At 42.4% G+C, this 19193-nt stretch overlaps 1 protein-coding gene across 5 annotated transcripts in view; it reads right to left on the bottom strand.

Moving 5' to 3' along the window:
- The window catches only part of PHACTR4 (phosphatase and actin regulator 4), a 144877-nt gene that overhangs the window by 106149 nt on the left and 19535 nt on the right, over nt 1-19193 (bottom strand). For 4 of the 5 annotated variants that reach the window (XM_010380347.2, XM_030941839.1, XM_010380346.2 and 1 more), the window contains exon 2: nt 645-698. In XM_010380347.2, the coding sequence (XP_010378649.2) occupies nt 645-660 (16 nt within the window). In that variant the 5' untranslated portion in view covers nt 661-698. Of the gene's footprint in view, nt 1-644; nt 699-13649; nt 13744-19193 lie in introns of all 5 variants that reach the window. The other variant, XM_030941838.1, reaches the window with a different exon arrangement.

Below are 19193 nucleotides of genomic sequence, written 5' to 3'. Positions count from 1 at the left end.
TTGCTCTGTTGCCTAGGATGGAGCGCAATGGCAAGATCTCAGCTCACTGCAATCTCTGCTTCCTGGATTCAAGCGTTTCTCATGCCTCAGCCTCCAGAGTAGCTGGGATTACAGGTGTGTGCCACCATGCCCAGCTAAATTTTTGTATTTTTCGTAGAGACAGGGTTTTGTCATGTTGGCCAGGCTGGTCTCGAACTCCCAGCCTCAAGTGATCTGCCTGCCTCAGCTTCCCAAGGTGCTAGGATTACAGGCGTCAGCCACCACACCCAGATAAGATACAGACATTTAAATTTCTCATTTTAACTTGTCAAATGGTTCTTGATTTTTTTCATTAAAAATGTTATTTGTGTAATATATAATGGGTTTATCAATGTTGTTTTTAAACAAAGTAATATTTTTAAAGTTTCTCAGGTTTAATTTATAATACTGCAAATATCAATAGATATGTCAAATAAACAAAAGGTCATTGGCACTCTATCATTAAGTATATAACTGGATCCTTATAGAAGCAAAAAGTTTGAGACCCATTATTCTGGAGAGTAGCATACTGAATATGAAAAAAACCAATGAACTCTCAAAGCTTTAATGAAGGTAAGGATAAAACAGAAATGTCATTTACTAAGAAAAATGTAGGTGATACTCACCAAATGGATCTTCCATGCCACTATTAACCAGTTTAGGGAGATAAGATATTGTTTCTAAAAAGAGAAAAAGGTAAATGATACACTTAATACATACAGTCCATCACCTTTTATGCTTTTAGAAAAATAATCCTAATTCAGTAACATTGACCGTAGTTTAAAAGTGGAACATTATAGAAATGTACAACTTATTAAATGATAGGGTTTTTTTTTTTTTTGAGACAGGATCTCCCTATGTTGCCCAGACTGGATTTTAACTCTTGGGCTTAAGTGATCCTCCCATGTCGGCCTCTTGAGGATTACAACAGCCTGCGACTGTGCCAGGCTGGGAGTTATTTTAGGGGAATTGAGATATAGATGTACAATACTAGATTATCATACAACATTTAAGGCTAATTTTTGTCTTAAAATATATTATTCTCAGTTTCCTCAAATAAGCTCCCTTTCCAATCCTCATTTTGAATTTACGAGAGTGTAAGGAAAAAGGCAAGTTTTTTTGTAAGAAAAATACAACACCTGAGAAAGGGCATGAGGAACATCTTTGAAGAAATTGGTTTTGCCTAAGGAAAATGGAAGTTATTTTAGACACAGGAGGATGGTTCAGTAAGCTGTAAGTTTATCCACTCAAGTATGAAAATAAAACAAAAAATGTTTCAAATGAAAGTTGACTAAGTATAATATACAACCTCCTGCACCCCCAGTCAAGACAAGTGTCAAATCTGCCCTATCCAGCTTCCTACTCCTCCTGTGGTTTTTGTCCTAAGGTCATTCCCTAACAGTCTAAATACTAAACTCCAATTCAGAGCCTGCTTTTTATAAATCACAACCTACTGGACAGGAATGATTGGAGAAACTTGGGAGTAAGATGCAGTTATAGGGCCGGGCACGGTGGCTCACAGGCTACTGGTACTAGCAATCATCTGGCTCAGATTAACAGCTTTTGTCTTGCTTTGAGAAGACTGCTCTTTATTACCTTGTAAGATCAGAATTTTTCTGCTTTTAACGACTTTAGATGATTTCTTTAGGACCTTGGCTTTTTTTTCCCCCTCAAGAGTAGTTTTTACCTAGTTCATCAATTAGATCCATCCTTAGTTTGAACACAAGAGGGCAGTCTGTACTGATTCATAAATTTTGTAGCTTTATTACCAAGTTAATTCTTGAAGAATTTGGTAAATTGAGTTTTATTATAGTAGCCTGGTGACAAATTCTAAAGAACATGACCATATGATAAACTAGAATAATACATGACAACTCCATAGGTTTGTACTGGAAACCTAAGTTTTCATTCCGACTTAACTCCTTGCTTCACTTAAGTAAACATAACCTAAATTTTAATATAATCTTATCAATCAAATTTATTAAACAATTAAATTCAATTGAAATTAACCTTAAATATAACTTAAATTTACTAGAGAATATCAAAGTGAGAGCTGCTATAGAAGTTATGGTTGGCCAGCAGTCAATTGAGGCATAAAGTGAAACGTGCTTTTGATTGTTTACTAAGATAGGTAGAAATTTGAGTTCTGTGCTAGTGAGATTATTTTTTTCTTTTTCTTTCTTTCTTTTTTTTTTTTTTAAGACGGAGTTTCGCTCATTGCCCAGGCTGGAGCGCAATGGTGCAATCTCGGCTCACTGCAACCTCTGCCTCCTGAGTTCGAGTGATTCTCCTGCCTCAGCCTCTTGAGTACCTGGGATTACAGGCACTTGCCACCACGCCCAGCTAATTTTTGTATTTTTAGTAGAGACGGGGTTTCACCATGTTGGCCAGGCTGATCTTGAACTCCTAACTGGTGGTCATTCCCTGGTCACCGAATGTGAAATTGAAATACACATACTTGGGGTCAGGCGTGGTGGTTCATGCCTGTAATCCCAGCACTTTGGGAGGCCGAGGTGGGTGGATCACCTGAGGTCAGGAGTTTGAGACCAGACTGGCCAACATGGTGAAACTCTGTCTCTACTAAAAATACAAAAATCAGCTGGGCATGGTGGCCTGCACCTGTAGTCCCAGCTACTCAGGAGGCTGAGCCATGAGAATCGCTTGAACCTGGGAGTCGGAAGTTGCAGTGAGCTCAGACCATGCCACTGAACTCCAGCCTGGGCAACAGAGTAAGATTCAGTCTCAAAAAAGAAAAAAGAAAAAGAAAAAAATTTAAAGTTTTGTGCTTCAAAGGACACCATCAAAAAAGTGATAAGGCAACACACAGAATGGGAGAAAATTTTTGCAAATCAATCTATCTGATAAGGAACCTATATCTAGAATACATAAAGAACAATGACTAAATAACAAAGACAACCCAATTTAAAAATGGGCAAAAGATGTACATAAACATTTCATAAGAGAAGATATACAGTCAATAGGCACATGAAAAGATCTTCAACATCTTTAGCCCTACAGGAAATGCAAATCAATGTCACAATGAAATAACACTTCACACCCATTATGATGGCTATAATAAATAAAAGAGGTAATAACAGTGTTGGGAGCTAAACCAAGAACACATGGATACTAGAAGGGGAACAACAGACACTGGGCCTGCTTGAGGGTGAAGGATGAGGGGATCAGAAAAAATACCTCTCAGGTACTATGGTTATTACCGGGGTGACTAAATTATCTGTACACCAAACTCCCGTGACACACAGTTTACCAACATAACAAACCAGAACATGTACGTGTACCCTGAACGTAAAATAAAAGTTAAATAAATAAATAAATAACAAGTATTAGGAAAGATGTAGAGAAACTGGGGCCCCAACACACTGCTGGTGAGAATGTAAAATGATGTAGCCGATTTGGAAGAGTAACAGTTCACCAAACAGTTAAACATAGAGTTTACCATATGATCCACTCCTAGGTATATATCCAAGAGAAGTAAAAACATATGTCAAAGCCAGGTGCAGTGGCTCACGCCTGTAATCCCAGCACTTTGGGAGGCCGAGGCGGGCAGATCACCTGAGGTCAGGAGTTTGAGACCAGCCTGGTCAATAGGGTGAAACCCTGTCTCTACTAAAAATACAAAAATTAGCTGGGCACGGTGGCGGGGGCCTGTAGTCCCAGCTACTTGGGAGGCTGAGGCAGGAGTCACTTGAACCCGGGAGGTGGAGGTTGCAGGGAGCTGAGATCGCACAACTGCACTCCAGCCTGGGTTACAGTGCGAAACTCCATCTTAAAAACAAAAAAAAAGGATGTCCATACAAAACCTTGTACACAGGCCAGGTGCGTGGCTCATGCCTGTAATCCCAGCACTTTGGGAGGACAAGGCAGGTAGATCCATTGAGGTCAGGAGTTCGAGACAAGCCTAGCCAAAATGGTGAAACCCCGTCTCTACAAAAAATACAGAAATTACTCGGGCGTGGTGGCCTGTGCCTGTAGTCCCAGCTAACTACAAAAACAAACGTCCCCAAAACAAACAAATGAAAAACTTTTATACAAATGTTCATAGCAGCACTATTCATAATAGCTAAAAAGTGAAAACCACCCAATGTCTATCCACTGATCACTGGATAAACAAAATAAATACAATGGAACATTCAGCATAAAAAGAAATGAAGTATTGATACATGTTACAACATAACATTTAAAACACATTAAATGAAAGAGGCTAATCACAAAGGACCATACAGCCTATGATTCCACTTACACGAAATGTCCATAATAGGTAAGTCTATAGAGTCAGAAAGTTTGCAGTGGCCTATGTTGGGGGTGGGTGGGGAGGAGATTAGAGAGTGACAGCTAAGGGGAACAGAGTTTTTTGGGGGGTAATTAAAATGTTCTAAAATTGGTTAGAGTGATGGTTATACAACTTGCAAATATATTAAAAGCCATTGTTATACACTATAAACTGTAAAGTAACTGTAAATTTTACAGTATATGAATTATATCTCAAAAATACTGTTTTTTGTTTTGTTGTGTTTTTTAAGCAGTAGATCGAGCAACACAAGGGTATATTGTGGGAGCATGCTGTTGCACTGGCTGGATCCCCCATTAAGGAATGACAAGACTGCTGTTGGGAGACAGCCTACCACTGTCAATCCTTTCAGGGAGTGCCTCAGATATAAAGAGTTGACTCAAGGAAGGTCACATCCTTCTCAGAAGTCCACATCCAATCAAGACCAGAGTGTAAGCCCAGCCGTTACAGTACACATGAGACAACTCTAAAAGGTCATTTTAGCTCCAGAGCCCCCGTGGGGTCCACTAAGGCTCCTGTTGGATCTCTACTGCTGCTTGACTTCTCCCTGTGGCCAAATACTGCTGCTCCTGTCCCCTCCCTTCCACAGGTGTTGATCCCAAGAGCACTTCCTAAAAAGCATTCTTCAGGCTGTACTATCAGAGTCTGCCTCAAAGATAACCCAACCTAGGACAGTACTCCTTTAAGAATAGGACTTTGCTGACAGTTTGCCAGCCATCTGATACTTTCCAAATTCTAATACGAAGCTATTGAAATCACAGATTGCAATTTTCCAATACCACATGATCCTTTCACATGTTCCAAGGGACTCTTATAGACCTCTAATTTCTCTATTAGATTACACTGAACTCTTCCAAAGCAAAGAATTCATCTACTTCTTTTGATTGATGTTATAATATCAATCCTAGGGGATGATCCTAGGTTTGTGATGGAAAGTCTCCATTAACAAAATACGCCTGTTCTTACAGAATCACAAACAGAAGGATGTCTTGCTAGAAAAATCCTGTGTAGTTTTTGCAGAGAAGCCTACTTTGTGTCTCCACTAACTGGATGCCTGTGCAAGACAGAAATATTCCTATGACCTCTGTAACCACCCATAAACAGATGATGCTCAAACCTATACATATTTTCAGTCTAGATCTTTCTTGGAAGCTCAGGTAAAAGCCAAAGCCCTTTCAACAGCTTATAGTGCCCTAAGACAAAAGTCACGGCTGGGCACGGTGGCTCAAGCCTGTAATCCCAGCACTTTGGGAGGCCGAGACGGGTGGATCACGAGGTCAGGAGATCGAGACCATCCTGGTCTACACGGTGAAACCCCGTCTCTACTAAAAAATACAAAAAACTAGCCGGGCGACGAGGCGGGCGCCTGTAGTCCCAGCTACTCGGGAGGCTGAGGCAGGAGAATGGCGTAAACCCGGGAGGCGGAGCTTGCAGTGAGCCGAGATCGCGCCACTGCACTCCAGCCTGGGCGACAGAGCTAGACTCTGTCTCAAAAAAAAAAAAAAAGTCACATACTCCCATTATGTTCAAGTACTCTTCTCCTTTCTCACTAAACTCCAGGCAGATGAACCTCCTTGCTGTTCCTTCAATGTGCCAGGCATGCTGAGGCCCTCTGCACTGGAATATTCTTCCCCTACATATTCATTTCTCAATTCCTTTGGGACTTTGCTTAAATGTTACCTTCTCAGTTAAGTCTTCCTCATCACCCTACCTTAAATTGCAATCAAATCACCGAGACCACTTACCTCAGCTTTATCTCTTTTTCCAGCTATTTCTCAAAGCACTTATTCTAATATACTACGTATTTACCTTTTATATTTGTCATCTCCTCTCACTAAAATATAAGCTCTTTCAGGACAGGTATTTTGCCTGTTTTTGTCCACTGCTGTATCTCCAACACCTAAAATAGTTCCTGAAAAACAGCAAGTGCTCAATAACTATTTTTTCATATGAATGAGATCCAAATTCACATGTCCAACTCACTCAACATCTCCACTTAGATTATCTACAAACCTCTGTTATACATGCACAACTCATTATCTACCTCCTACTTAACCTTACTCCTTACTCCTTCTTCTTCCTGCAGCTTTCACCATCCACCTAACTGACCAAATGAGAAGTCTCATCCTCTACTTCATGAGTGACTTCCAAAACATATCTTAGATCTTTGTCTTCATCTTCATTGCCTAAAGACACAATAGAATCCAAAATATTCTCACTTCCTCTGGACTGTTCCCCTCCAATCTGTGTTTCAGGCCTAGTAACTGTTAAGTGTTCACTAAACTGGGATCTATGGACCTCCTGGTCTTTGTTTTCCTAGTTCAACTGAGGTAGTCTCTTTGGCAGAAACCTCCTCCTCTTTCTGACCTCTACATGTTGCAGAATCCCAGGATTTGGTCCTTATATCTCATCTCCTTGCTATCTTTACTCCTCTACTCCCTAGAATATAATTGGCATGTGGCAGAAATAATTCTTTATTGTGTATTGTCCTATACACTGCAAGACATTTAGCAACCCTCACTTAGTATCCCTCACTCCAGCCCATTAAATGCCCACAGCCTCTCCAGTGATTAGGATGTCCAAAATCAGCCCACTAAATTTTATTTATTTATTTATTTATTTTTATTTATTTATTTATTTTGAGATGGAGTCTCACTCTGTTGCCCAGGTTGGAGTGCAATGGCATGATCTCAGTTCACTGCAACTTCTGCTGCGAAGTCCAAGCGATTCTCCTGCCTCAGCCTCCTGAGTAGCTGGAATTACAGGCACCTGCCACTGCCACCGCACCCGGCTAATTTTTGTATTTTTAGTACAGACGCGGTTTCACCATGTTGGTCAGGCTGATCTCGAACTCCTGACCTCGTGATCCACCTGCCTCGGCCTCCCAAAGTGTTGAGATTACAGGCGTGAGCCACCGCGCCTGGCCTAGACCACTAAATTTCTAAATACCTCCTAGAGAAGCAGTAATCAACCCCTCCCCTGCAAAATGAACCCTGACTAGTCATCTCATCCAGTCCTACTTTTTTTTTTTGAGACAGGGTCTCTGTCACCCAAGCTGGAGTGCAGCAGCGCAATCATAACTCACTGAAGCTATGAACTACTGAGCTCAACTGATCCTCCCACCTCAGCCTCCTGAGTAGCTAGGACTACAAGCACATACCACTCACCCAGCTAATTGTAAAATTTTTTATTTTTATTTTATTTTATTGTTTTTTGAGATGGAGTTTTGCTCTTGTCGCCCAGGCTGGAGTGCAATGACGTGATCTCAGCTCACTGCAACCTCCGCCTCCTGGGTTCAAGCGATTCTCCAGCCTCAGCCTCCCTAGTAGCTGGGATTACAGGCACCTGCCATCACGCCCAGCTAATTTTTGTATTTTTAGTAGAGACAGGATTTCACCATGTTGGTCAGCTGGTCTCGAACTCCTGACCTCAGGTGATCCACCCGCCTCAGCCTCCCAAAGTGCTGGGATTATGCCTGTGCAAGACAGAAATATTCCTGTGGCCTCTGTAACCACCCATAAACAGATGATGCTCAAACCTATATGGTGAGCCACAGCACCTGGTGAGCCACGGTGCTCAGCCTAAATTTTTAAAACTTTCTGTACAGATGGGGTCACAATGTTGTCTAGGCTGGTCTCAAACTCCTGACCTCAAGCGATCCTCCCATCTTGGCCTCCCAAAGTGCTGGGATTACAGACATAAGCCAACATGCCTAGCCTAGTTCTACTATTTTTAATACCCCCTATATACACTGATGATATAAACAAATTCTTATTTCCAGGCCGAACATCTCCCCTGAACTTCCTCAGACTGATATATCTACAGCATACTCAATACTCTATTTGGAAATCTAGCAAGTTTCACAAACATACCATGTTTTAAAGAACAAACTCTTGATTTCCCACTCCCAATTTGTTCTTTCCCCAGTATTCCCTATTCATGAGTAGGGCAACAGATGTAAAGCACTTAGAAAAAGAGCAGGCATCTGTGTTAAGCTGCTATTTTGTATCATTTCAGTAAAATGGTAGCTTAAGTTTTCTAGTTGCTCAACAAGGTGTCATCCTTGACTCTTCTCTTTCTCTCAAAGCTACAATTAAGTCATTACCAAGTCTTATTGCCTCTGCCTCCAAAATACATCCATAATTTAACCACTTCTCACCCTAGTTCAAGCTATCACCATCTCTTGCTAGACTAGTACAATCAACCCCTAATTAACCTCCCTTCTACTCAGACTCCTATATTCTGTTATCCTCAGACTGGCCTGGGTGATCCTTCCAAAAAGTAAAGCAGAGCTGGATGCAGTGGCTGATGGCTATAATCACAGTACTTTGGGATACTGAGGTGGGAGGATCACTTGAGGCCAGGAGTTCGAGACCAGCTTGGGCAACATAGTCAAGTCCCTGTCTCTACAAAAAAATTAAAAAATTAGATGAGCATGGTGGTACGTGCCTGTAGTCCTAGCTACTCTGAGGTGGGAGGACAGCTTGAGCCCAGAAGTTTGAGGTTATAATGAGCTATGATTGCACCATGGCACTCCAGCATGGGCAACAGAGTCAGATCCTGCCTTATTAACAACAATAACAACAAAAAAAGGGTGCGGTGGCTCACGCCTGTACGCCTAGCGTTTTGGGAGGCCAAGGGGGGCAGATCACCTGAGGTCAGGAGTTCAAAACCAGCCTGGCCAACATGGTGAAACCCCATCTCTACTAAAAATACAAAAATCAGCTGGTGTGGTGGCGGGCGCCTATAATCCCAGCTACTTGGGAGGCTGAGGCAGGAGAATGGCTTGAACTCGAGAGGTGGAGGTTGTAGTGAGCCAAGATCTTGCCACCTGCACTCCAGCCTGGATGACAGAGCGAGACTCCATCTCAAAAAAAAAAAAAAAAAAAGTAAAGCATGTCATATATCCCTATTGTAACCAAGTATCCCAGCCTCAAAATGCGTTTTAAAACTTTTTTCCTTTCTTGCTTTCAGCCTTGAAACATATTTTGAAACTGTTTCCCTTTCCTATTAGGTACTTCCATGAACAATGCTCACTTATCTAATTATGTGCTTGCTTACAAATTCCAGGGGCCAATTTTGAAACAACCCAGGCAGAGACAGCCAGTTGCAGAATCCTCCCACCTAAGGGGAGTTCTGAACAGTTGGTCCACCACTACTGAGCGGAAGGTCAGGATGATGAAAACCAGAACTCCAGACAGGTGATGAACTCAAGACAGCGATGGGAACAAGATTTGAAGGCCTACCCTCTCCTGCACCACTATCACATATTTCCTATATCTTTGCCTTCTTAAAACCCTTCACTCAGGCTGGGAGTGTTGGCTCACACCTGTAATCCCAGCACTGTGGGAGGCTGAAGCAGGCAGATCACCTGAGGTCAGGAGTTCAAGACCAGCCTGGCCAACACAGGGAAACCCTGTCTCTACTAGAACTACAAAAATTAGCAGGGAGTGGTGGCGTGCGCCTGTAATCCTGGCTACTCTGGAGGCTGAGGCAGGAGAATCACTTGAACCCGGGAGGCAGAGGTTGCAGTAAGCTGAGATCGTGCCACTGCACTCCGGTCTGGGTGACAGAGTGAGACTCCATCTCAAAAAAAACCTTTCACTCAGCCCAAAAAACTGGAATGGTCTTTTGAAGGCATGAGCCTGGCCATTCCTCAGCTCCTAGCATTTGGTTAATAAAACTGCTTTCTTTAAACCACACCTGGCTTCTCTCTTTTTCAGCCTCTGGGTGGCAAGCAGCCAGATTTAAGCCAGCTACACTATCACATCTGAAATTAACTCCAGATTTCTCCCTCTCTCTTTTTTTGTTTTTTAATTGAGATGGAGTCTTGCTCTGTCACCCAGGTTGGAGTGCAGTGGCACGATCTCGGCTCACTGTAATCTCCGACTCCTGGGTTCGAGCGATTCTCCTGCTTCAACCTCCCGAGTAGCTGAGATTACAGGCGTGCGCCAAGAGGCCCGGTTAATTTTTGTATTTTTAGAAGAGATGGGGTTTCACCATGTTGGCCAGGCTGGTCTCAAACTCCTGACCTCAAGTGATCTGCCCATCCCGGCCTCCCAAAGTGCTGGGATTGCAGGCATGATGAGCCATCGCACCTGACAACTGCAGATTTCTTACCACAGCCTATAAGATCCTACATGTCCTGGTCCCTGTCTACTCCTACTCCACTGACCACATTTCCAACTTCTCTTGCTCACTCTGTTTCAGCCATACTGAGCTTACAATTGTTTCTGTAACATAACAAGCACATTTTTACCCTAGGGTTTGCAGTTGTTGTTCAGTCAGCCTGGAATGCTCTTTTCCCAGAAACTGCATGATTTGCTCCATTATTTCAGGCCACTCAAATGTGACTCCCTCAAAGAGGCCTTTCCTTGGCAACCCCTTTTCATCACTTTCTATCCATTTACCCTGTTTTATTTTTATTTTTAATGTATCACTATCTGATGGTATACTATCTGTAATTTATCTATAGATATGCTTACCTAAGTTCTTATTGTGTCTCTCCCAATCTAGAAAGTATCATTAGATACTTTATCTGTTCTGTTCACTACTATATCCCTGCATTTAGAATGTGCATACACTAGGTACTAAAAAAATACTTACTGAATAAACAAATTAACACTAGCACCAAACAGTACTACATAGTCTGAGACCAACAAGAAATTAATAGGAATGGAATTAGGTAAGTGTCCATGATGTATGTGAGCCATGAGAAAACCAAATAACTTCAAAGGAACAAGTTTCCTGGCAATGTGAATACTGAAAAGTGGTAAAAGAAATAAATCATCCCATATCACTTAAGAGTAGAGACATACTAAACTCAAAAAAGAATTATACACAGCAGATATTTCACTTCAACACAAAATTATTCATCATATATATACTTTTTGAGACGGCGTCTCACTCTGTCGCCCAGGCTGGAGTGCAGTGGCACGACCTTGGCTCACTGTAAACTTCCGCCTCCTGGATTCAAGCGATTCTCCTGCCTCAGCCTCCCGAGTAGCTGGAATTACGGGCATGTGCCACCACGCCCAGCTAATTTTTGTACTTTTAGTAGAGATGGTGTTTCACCATGTTGGCCAGGCTGGTCTCGAACTCCTGACCTCTGGTGATCTACCCGCCTCTGCTTCTCAAAGTGTGGGGATTACAGGTGTGATCCACTGTGCATGGCCTATGCATCATATTAATAGTAATTTTAACACTTTATAATTGTTATATTAAAATTTGAAACCTTGTTAGTTTTATACTCAAGACCTGTACCTCAAGTTTATACCTACATTTTCTTTCTTTTTTTTTTTTTCGAGACAGGGTCTGGCTCTGTCACCCAGGCTAGAGTGCCAGTGGCATGATCATGGCTCATTGCAACCTCCACTTCCTGGGTTCAAGTGATCCTCCCACCTCTCAGCCTCCCAAGTAGCTGGGACTACAGGTGCGTGCCACCACACCTGGCTAATTTTTCTATTTTTTTGCAGAGAGAGAGCTTTGCCATGTTGCCCAGGCTGGTCTCAAATTCCTGGGCTCAAGCCATCCACCTACCTTGGCCTCCCAAAGTGCTGGGATTATAGGCATGAGTCACCACACTCGGCCAGTTTATACCTACTTTGATGTTTGTAATATTGACTTACCAGTATAATAAAAATATTTTCAGCCAATACTGAGGATTAACTATAAAAATTTTCCTTTAAAAAGTGTTACTTGGATTAAGAAATCCTGTTCTAGAACAAAAAGCTTATCACAACATCCCCCTGCTCTCTATCTAACCTTTCATTGCCCAAGACAAAGTTGCCCAAGATGAAGTTTAAAGTCCCAACTTGATTTACATAATCCTGTGTGGTCCAGCCTGTTGACCTTCCTGACCTCATCCCCTGCCAGTCTTTTACGTTGCTTAAACCAAATGATGTCCCATTTCCTAAATGAATCATATTCCTTCTCACCTAACCCCTTTACACATGCTGTTCCCTTTACCTTTAAAAACTAATTTTCCTATCTCTTTTTTTATTTTTTGAGGCAGAGTTTTGCTCCTGTTGCCCAGGCTGGAGTGCAACGGCACAATCTCGGCTCACCGCAACCTCCACCTCCCAGGTTCAAGTGATTCTCCTGACTCAGTTTCCTGAGTAGCTGGGATTACAGGCATGCGCCACAACAGCCAGCTAATTTTGTATTTTTAGTAGAGACGGGGTTGGTCCATGTTGGTCAGGCTGGTCTTGAACTCCTGACCTCATGTGATCCACCCACCTTGGCCTCCAAAAGTGCTGGGATTACAGATGTGATGAGCCACTGCGCCTGGCCTTTCCTACCTCTTTATACTAATTCCTTTAAATCTCAAGCTTGGATAATGTGTCTTCCAGAATACCTTCTGTATTAGGGTTCTTCTCAGAAACAGAACCAGAGGATGGATACAAAACATACATATTTGAGATCTGATAAAACTATTGCCTCAAAAGTGCTTCCTTTGGAATATTAGCGTTTAATTAATTTTTTTTTCCTTTTTGAGACAGAGTCTTGCTCTGTCGCCCAGGCTGGAGTACAGTAGCATGATCTTGGCTCACTGCAAACTCCAGCTCCCAGGTTCAAGCAATTCTCCTGCCTCAGCCTCCCATGTAGCTGGGATTACAGGCATGTGCCCCCACGCCTGGCTAATGTTTGTATTTTCAGTAGAGACAGGGTTTTACCACGTTGACCAGGCTGGTCTCGAACTCCTGACTTCAAGTGATCTGCCTGCCTTAGCCTCCCAAAGTGCTGGGATTATAGGCATGAGCCACTGCGCGCAGCCTATTTTATTTTTTGAGACAGCATCTACCTACTCTGTCGCCCAGGCTGGAGTGCGGTGGCATGATCTCGGCTCACTGCAACCTTTGCCTGTGGGGTTCAAGTGATTCTCCTGCCTCAGCCTCCTGAGTAGCTGGGACTACAGGCACGTGCCACTATGCATGGCTAATTTTTTGTATTTTTAGTAGAGACGGGGGTTTCACCACGCTGGCCAGGTTGGTCTCGAACTCCTGACCTTGTGAGCCGCCCGCCTTGGCCTCCCAAAGTGCCAGGATTATAGGCATGAGCCACCCTGGCCAGCCACCCAACAGATATTTAATGCTGCTGTTGCTAATGGCAGCCACAGCCTTGGTGGTGTTAACATAGGCATACGAGAATTCTAAAATATATTATCCTCTTCCCAGCTTTAACAGAACTCTTCAAATGTATCAATTCCTCAACTTGGTAACCATGGCTAGGTCAGTTCAGTGAAAGCAACACAGAAGCATGTACTACAGGCTAGAAACTTGATATTAAAAGCAAAAATTAGGCCAGGGGCCGTGGCTCATACCTGTAATCTCAGCACTTTGGGAGGCAGAGGCGGGCGGATCATGACGTCAGGAGATCAAGACCATCCTAGCCAACATGGTGAAACACCATCTCTACTAAAAATACAACAACAACAACAAAAATTAGCAGGGCGTGGTGGCATGTGCCTGTAGTCCCAGCTACTCGGGAGGCTGAGGCAGAGGAATCGCTTGAACCCGGGAGGCGGAGGTTGCAGTGAGCCGAGATCGTGCCACTGTACACCAGCCTGGCAACAGAGCAAGACTCTTAAAAAAAAAAAAAAAAACAAGCAAACTTTATTTTTTTTTACACAAATAAAAAAAACTTTATTTTTTTATACACAGCAGATATTTCACTTCAACACAAAATTATTCATCATATATATACTTTTTGAGACGGCGTCTCGCTCTGTCGCCCAGGCTGGAGTGCAGTGGCACGACCTTGGCTCACTGTAAACTTCCGCCTCCTGGATTCAAGCGATTCTCCTGCCTCAGCCTCCTGAGTAGCTGGAATTACGGGCATGTGCCACCACGCCCAGCTAATTTTTGTACTTTTAGTACAACTACCCTAATAATAGCTTCATTCCTTGTTTCATTTTGAATGTCCAAGATAGCCTCAGGTTGTACACACAGATATAAATGAATCTTCTAAGATGGAAACCATCAAGTATGAGAATATTTTCTGCCTTTTCTATTCCTTTATGGTCAATTGCTGTAATGCTAGACCTGTGTTCTTCAAAATAACCTTCTCCTTCCTGAGAAAGCTTAACAAGTCAGGCAAAAATCAAAAGAACAAAAATTTACTGCTTAAGAGAACTTGCATTATCTTTTATTGGACAAATTAGCACAAGTTCAAATATCAATCACACACAAACTGGTTAATGATTAGCACAAGTTCAAATATCAATCACACACAAACTGGTTAGTGATTCTGGTTACAAAATATAATACTATAGAATCATTTAACCTTCTTGTCTTTGGGGATTCAAGTGAGAATAATAATACTCATCTTCAATGAGAATCTCATGAAATAGCATTTATTATAAAATAAAACACCAAGAAATGGGCTGTGCCTGGCACATAGTGGGCAGTCTTAAAAGTTCACCCCACTCCTCCATTTCAGTTGCAAAACAAAAAAAAGCAGATTTTGATTCTATCATGATTCTAAGCCTGATCAAAATACACAATGTCTAAAAATACCAAGATAATGAAACCTAAATTTACACTGGCAGAATGAATAACTAAAGTGTTATTTCCACATTTTCTTGGACTTGATTTAAAAGCACATCACGGCCAGGCATGGTGGGTCACGCCTGCAATCCCAGCACTTTGGGAGGCCGAGATGGGTGGATTACCTGAGGTAAGGAATTTGAGACCAGCCTGGCCAACACGGTGAAACCCCATCTGTACTAAAAATAAAAAAAAATGAAAAACAATAAAAACATTAGCCGGCGTGGTGGCATAAGCCTGTAATCCCAGCTACTCGGGAGGCTGAGGCAAAAGAATCGCTTGAACTCAGGAGGCAGAGGTTGCAGTGAGCTGAGATTGCGCCATTGCACTCCAGCCTGGGAGACAAGAACAAAACACCGCCTCAAAAAAAAAAAAAAAAAAAAAAAAAAAAAAAAAAAAAGCACATCACTAGAGAAAATTAAGAAAGTAGTAAGGTATCACCTATTCTTCTAGAGTGACCTTCAGATGCTACTACATTAATATAAGGAGTAAATACTGTGATCTACACGCATCTTTTTTTTTTTTTTTTTTTTGAGACGGAGTCTCTCTCTGTGTCGCTCAGGCTAGAGAACAATGGCACGATCTCGGCTCACTGCAACCTCTGCTTCCTGGGTTCAAGCGATTCTTCCAACTCAGCCTCCCGAGTAGCTGGGATTACAGGTGCACACCAACACGCCCAGTTAATTTTTGTATTTTTGTAGAGATGGGGTTTCACCATGTTGGCCAGGTTGGTCTTGAACTCCTGACCTCAAGTGATCCACCCACCCCGACCTCCTAAAGTGCTGGGATTACAGGCGTGAGCCACTGTGCCTGGCTACATGCATCTTTATTATCTGTCACCAATTTACCCTTTTCCCTGGAAATCTGGAAGCGCAGAAATCCTCTACATTTCCCTAACTTTCTTTGCTATTTCTAAACTATTTTTGTTACTACTTAGCAGAGAAATTTAGTAGCTACAAGTAAAAGCAGTTAATAAAGAACTTAATTTGTTTTTGCCTATCACAAAGAAAATGAAACATTATACAGAGATTTCCAATCATGTTCTTAGTAAGGATAGAGTTTTACAAATGGAAAAGCCTGTTCAAAAAAAAAAGTTATGCTTAAGAAAAGTTTGTTTTTAAGCACAAATACTCAACGTCTAACATATTACTGAAGGGTAAAGACATAAAAATGAAACTTTCTCCTTTGAAGAAAAACTGACCTCCTCCTCTTTGTTAAACATAGTACTTCTGTTACCATTAAGAAGCATGAATCAGCTCTTTAAAACAGAGGTATGGCTTATTGATAAGCAAAAGCATTGCATGCTAATCCAAATTATCTCAGAAAATAACACTAGTGGGTTATAAAGGACATTACTTTCAGAAAACATGCTTACAGAGCTCAGGAAGGGCAATTCATCATCATCACTGATCATGACAAAATCAACACACACAAAAATGAAGCCGTATTTATTTCTGGCATCGTATGTATCACATTTTGAGGAAACCTCAAAGACAAAACATACTTTTAAAAGATGGCTGGCTGGGCATGGTGGCTCATGCCTGTAATCCCAGCACTTTAGGAGGCCGAGGTGGGTGGATCACCTGAGGTCAGGAGTTCGAGACCAACCTGGCCAACATGGCGAAACCCCATCTCTACTGAAAGTACAAAAATTAGCCAGGCGTGGTGGCGCATGCCTGTAATCCCAGCTACTCAGGAGGCTGAGCCAGGAGAATGACTTGAACTTGGGAGGCAGAGGTGAGTCGAGATCGCGCCACTGCACTCCAACCTGGGCAACAAGAGAAAAACTCGGTCTCAAAAGAAAAAAAAAAAAAAAAGATGGCCGGGAGAGGTGGCTCACACCTGTAATCCTAGTGCTTCTGTAGGTCAAGGCAAGAAGATCACTTGAGGCCAGGAGCTTGAGACCAGCCCAGACAACATAGCAAGATCCCATCTCCATAAAAACAATTTTTAAAAATTAGCTTGGTGTGGTAGCGCACATCTGTTGTCCCAGCTACTCAGGATGATAAGGCAGGAGGATTTCTTTTCTTTTCCTTTCTTTCTTCCTTTCCTTTCCTTCCTTTCTCTCTCTCCTCCCTCTCTCTTCCTTCTTCCCTCCCTCCTTTCCTTCCTTCCCCTCCCTCCTTTTTTTTTCCCCACTTTTTAAACCTTTTTGTTAAAAACTAAGACACTAACAACACATTAGCCTAGGCTTCCACAGGGACAGGATCATGAATATCGCTGTCTTCCACTTCTACATCTTGACTTCTTGAAAGGTCTTCAGGGGTACTAACAGGCATGGAGCTGTCATCTCCTATAATAACAGTGCCTTCTTGTAGAATATCTACTGAAGGACCTGCCAGAGGCTGTTTTACAGTTAACTTTTTAAAAAAATAAGGCTGGGTGAGGTGGCTCACACCTGTAATGACAGCACTTTGGGAGTCCAAGGTGAGCAAACTGCTTGAGCCCAGGAGTTCAAGATCAGTCTGGGCAACATGGCAAAACCTTGTCTCTACAGGGAAGAAAAAAAAAATTTAGCCAGTATGGTGGCATGTGCCTGTAGTGCCAGCTACTTGGGAGGCTGAGGTGGGAGGATCACCTGAGCCTGGGAGGTCAAGGCTGCAGTGAGCCCTGATTGTGCCACTGCACTCCAGCCTGGGCAACAGAGTGAGACCCCGTCTCAAAAATAAAAATAAAATAAAATAATAATATGTGTGTGTGTGTGTGTGTGTGTAGAAGGAATACACACTAACAATTAAAAAGTATAGTAAATACATAAACCAGTAATATAGTCATTTATTATCAAGTATTATATGCTATACATAATTGTATGTGCTATAGTTTTATACGACTGCCAGCACAGGTTTGTTTACTATCAGCATTACCACAAACGTGAGTAATGCATTGTGCTATGACATCAGGATGGCTACATCACCAGGCAATAGGAATTTTTCAGCTCCATTTTAATCTTACAAGACCACCATCATATGTGCAGTCCAGCACTGATGGAAGTGTTACTATGCAGTGCATTCATCTAATAGAATGAGCCTACTACAGTGGTTTGCATTTACCAAGAAATTAGTGTTGCCATAGTGGAAGGATGAACCCTTCTCCCAAGTATATAAAGATGTTGTCCCAGAAGTCTTATCTCCTACCTAATTTTATTTAAGAAAGTAAAGTATGTAAAAGATTGTTAGTAAAATTCCCAATCATATTGGTATCACCAATAGGTTAAAAGAGATTGTGCCACATTTTGGTTTGTTTTTTTTTTTTTTTTTTTTTGAGACGGAGTTTCGCTCTGTGGCCCAGGCTGGAGTGCAGTGGCCGGATCTCAGCTCACTGCAAGCTCCGCCTCCCGGGTTTACGCCATTCTCCTGCCTCAGCCTCCCAAGTAGCTGGGACTACAGGCGCCCGCCACCTCGCCCGGCTAGTTTTCTGTATTTTTTAGTAGAGACGGGGTTTCACCGTGTTAGCCAGGATGGTCTCGATTTCCTGACCCCGTGATCCGCCCGTCTCGGCCTCCCAAAGTGCTGGGATTACAGGCTTGAGCCACCAAGCCCGGCCGCACATTTTGGTTTTTAATTGACAAAAATTGTATATAGTTATGGTGTATAAAATGACATTTTGAAATACAGTAGTCCCCTCTTATCCTCGGGGGATACATTCCAAGACCCACAGTGGATAATTGAAACAATGGACAGTACTGAATCCAATTGCACTCAATCAAAGCATGTTTTTGTTCATGTCTCTCACCCACAAATTTAGTGTATTTTCCTTCTTCACTAGGAACTCATCGTGCACTGTGATTGTAACTTCTGCAATGTGGAGTACAACAGCAAAACTAGCACAATTTTCTTTTTTTGTCTTTACAATTTCACAGATAGAAAATTCATTCTTTCAAATGTAACATGCAGGGTTCATAAAAAACAAAAAAAAATTCATTTTTACGATAGATTTTAGCAATCTTGACCTAAGATTTTTTTTTTTCCTTAGTAAGTCTAGAACTTTCATCTTTTTGTTTAAAGGATGCACTTAATAGTTTCTTGGGCCGGGCGCAGTGGCTCAAGCCTGTAATCCCAGCACTTTGGGAGGCCGAGATGGGCGGATCACGAGGTCAGGAGATCGAGACCATCCTGGCTAACACGGTGAAACCCCGTCTCTACTAAAAAACACAAAAAACTAGCCGGGCGAGGTGGCGGGCGCCTGTAGTCCCAGCTACTCAGGAGGCTGAGGCAGGAGAATGGCATGAACCTGGGAGGCGGAGCTTGCAGTGAGCTCAGATCCAGCCACTGCACTCCAGCCCGGGGGACAGAGATAGACTCCGTCTCAAAAAAAAAAAA

This window comes from Rhinopithecus roxellana, chromosome 12 (assembly GCF_007565055.1).
Source record: "Rhinopithecus roxellana isolate Shanxi Qingling chromosome 12, ASM756505v1, whole genome shotgun sequence".
NCBI lineage: Eukaryota > Metazoa > Chordata > Mammalia > Primates > Cercopithecidae > Rhinopithecus > Rhinopithecus roxellana.
This window is presented reverse-complemented; position numbering and strand designations above follow the sequence as displayed.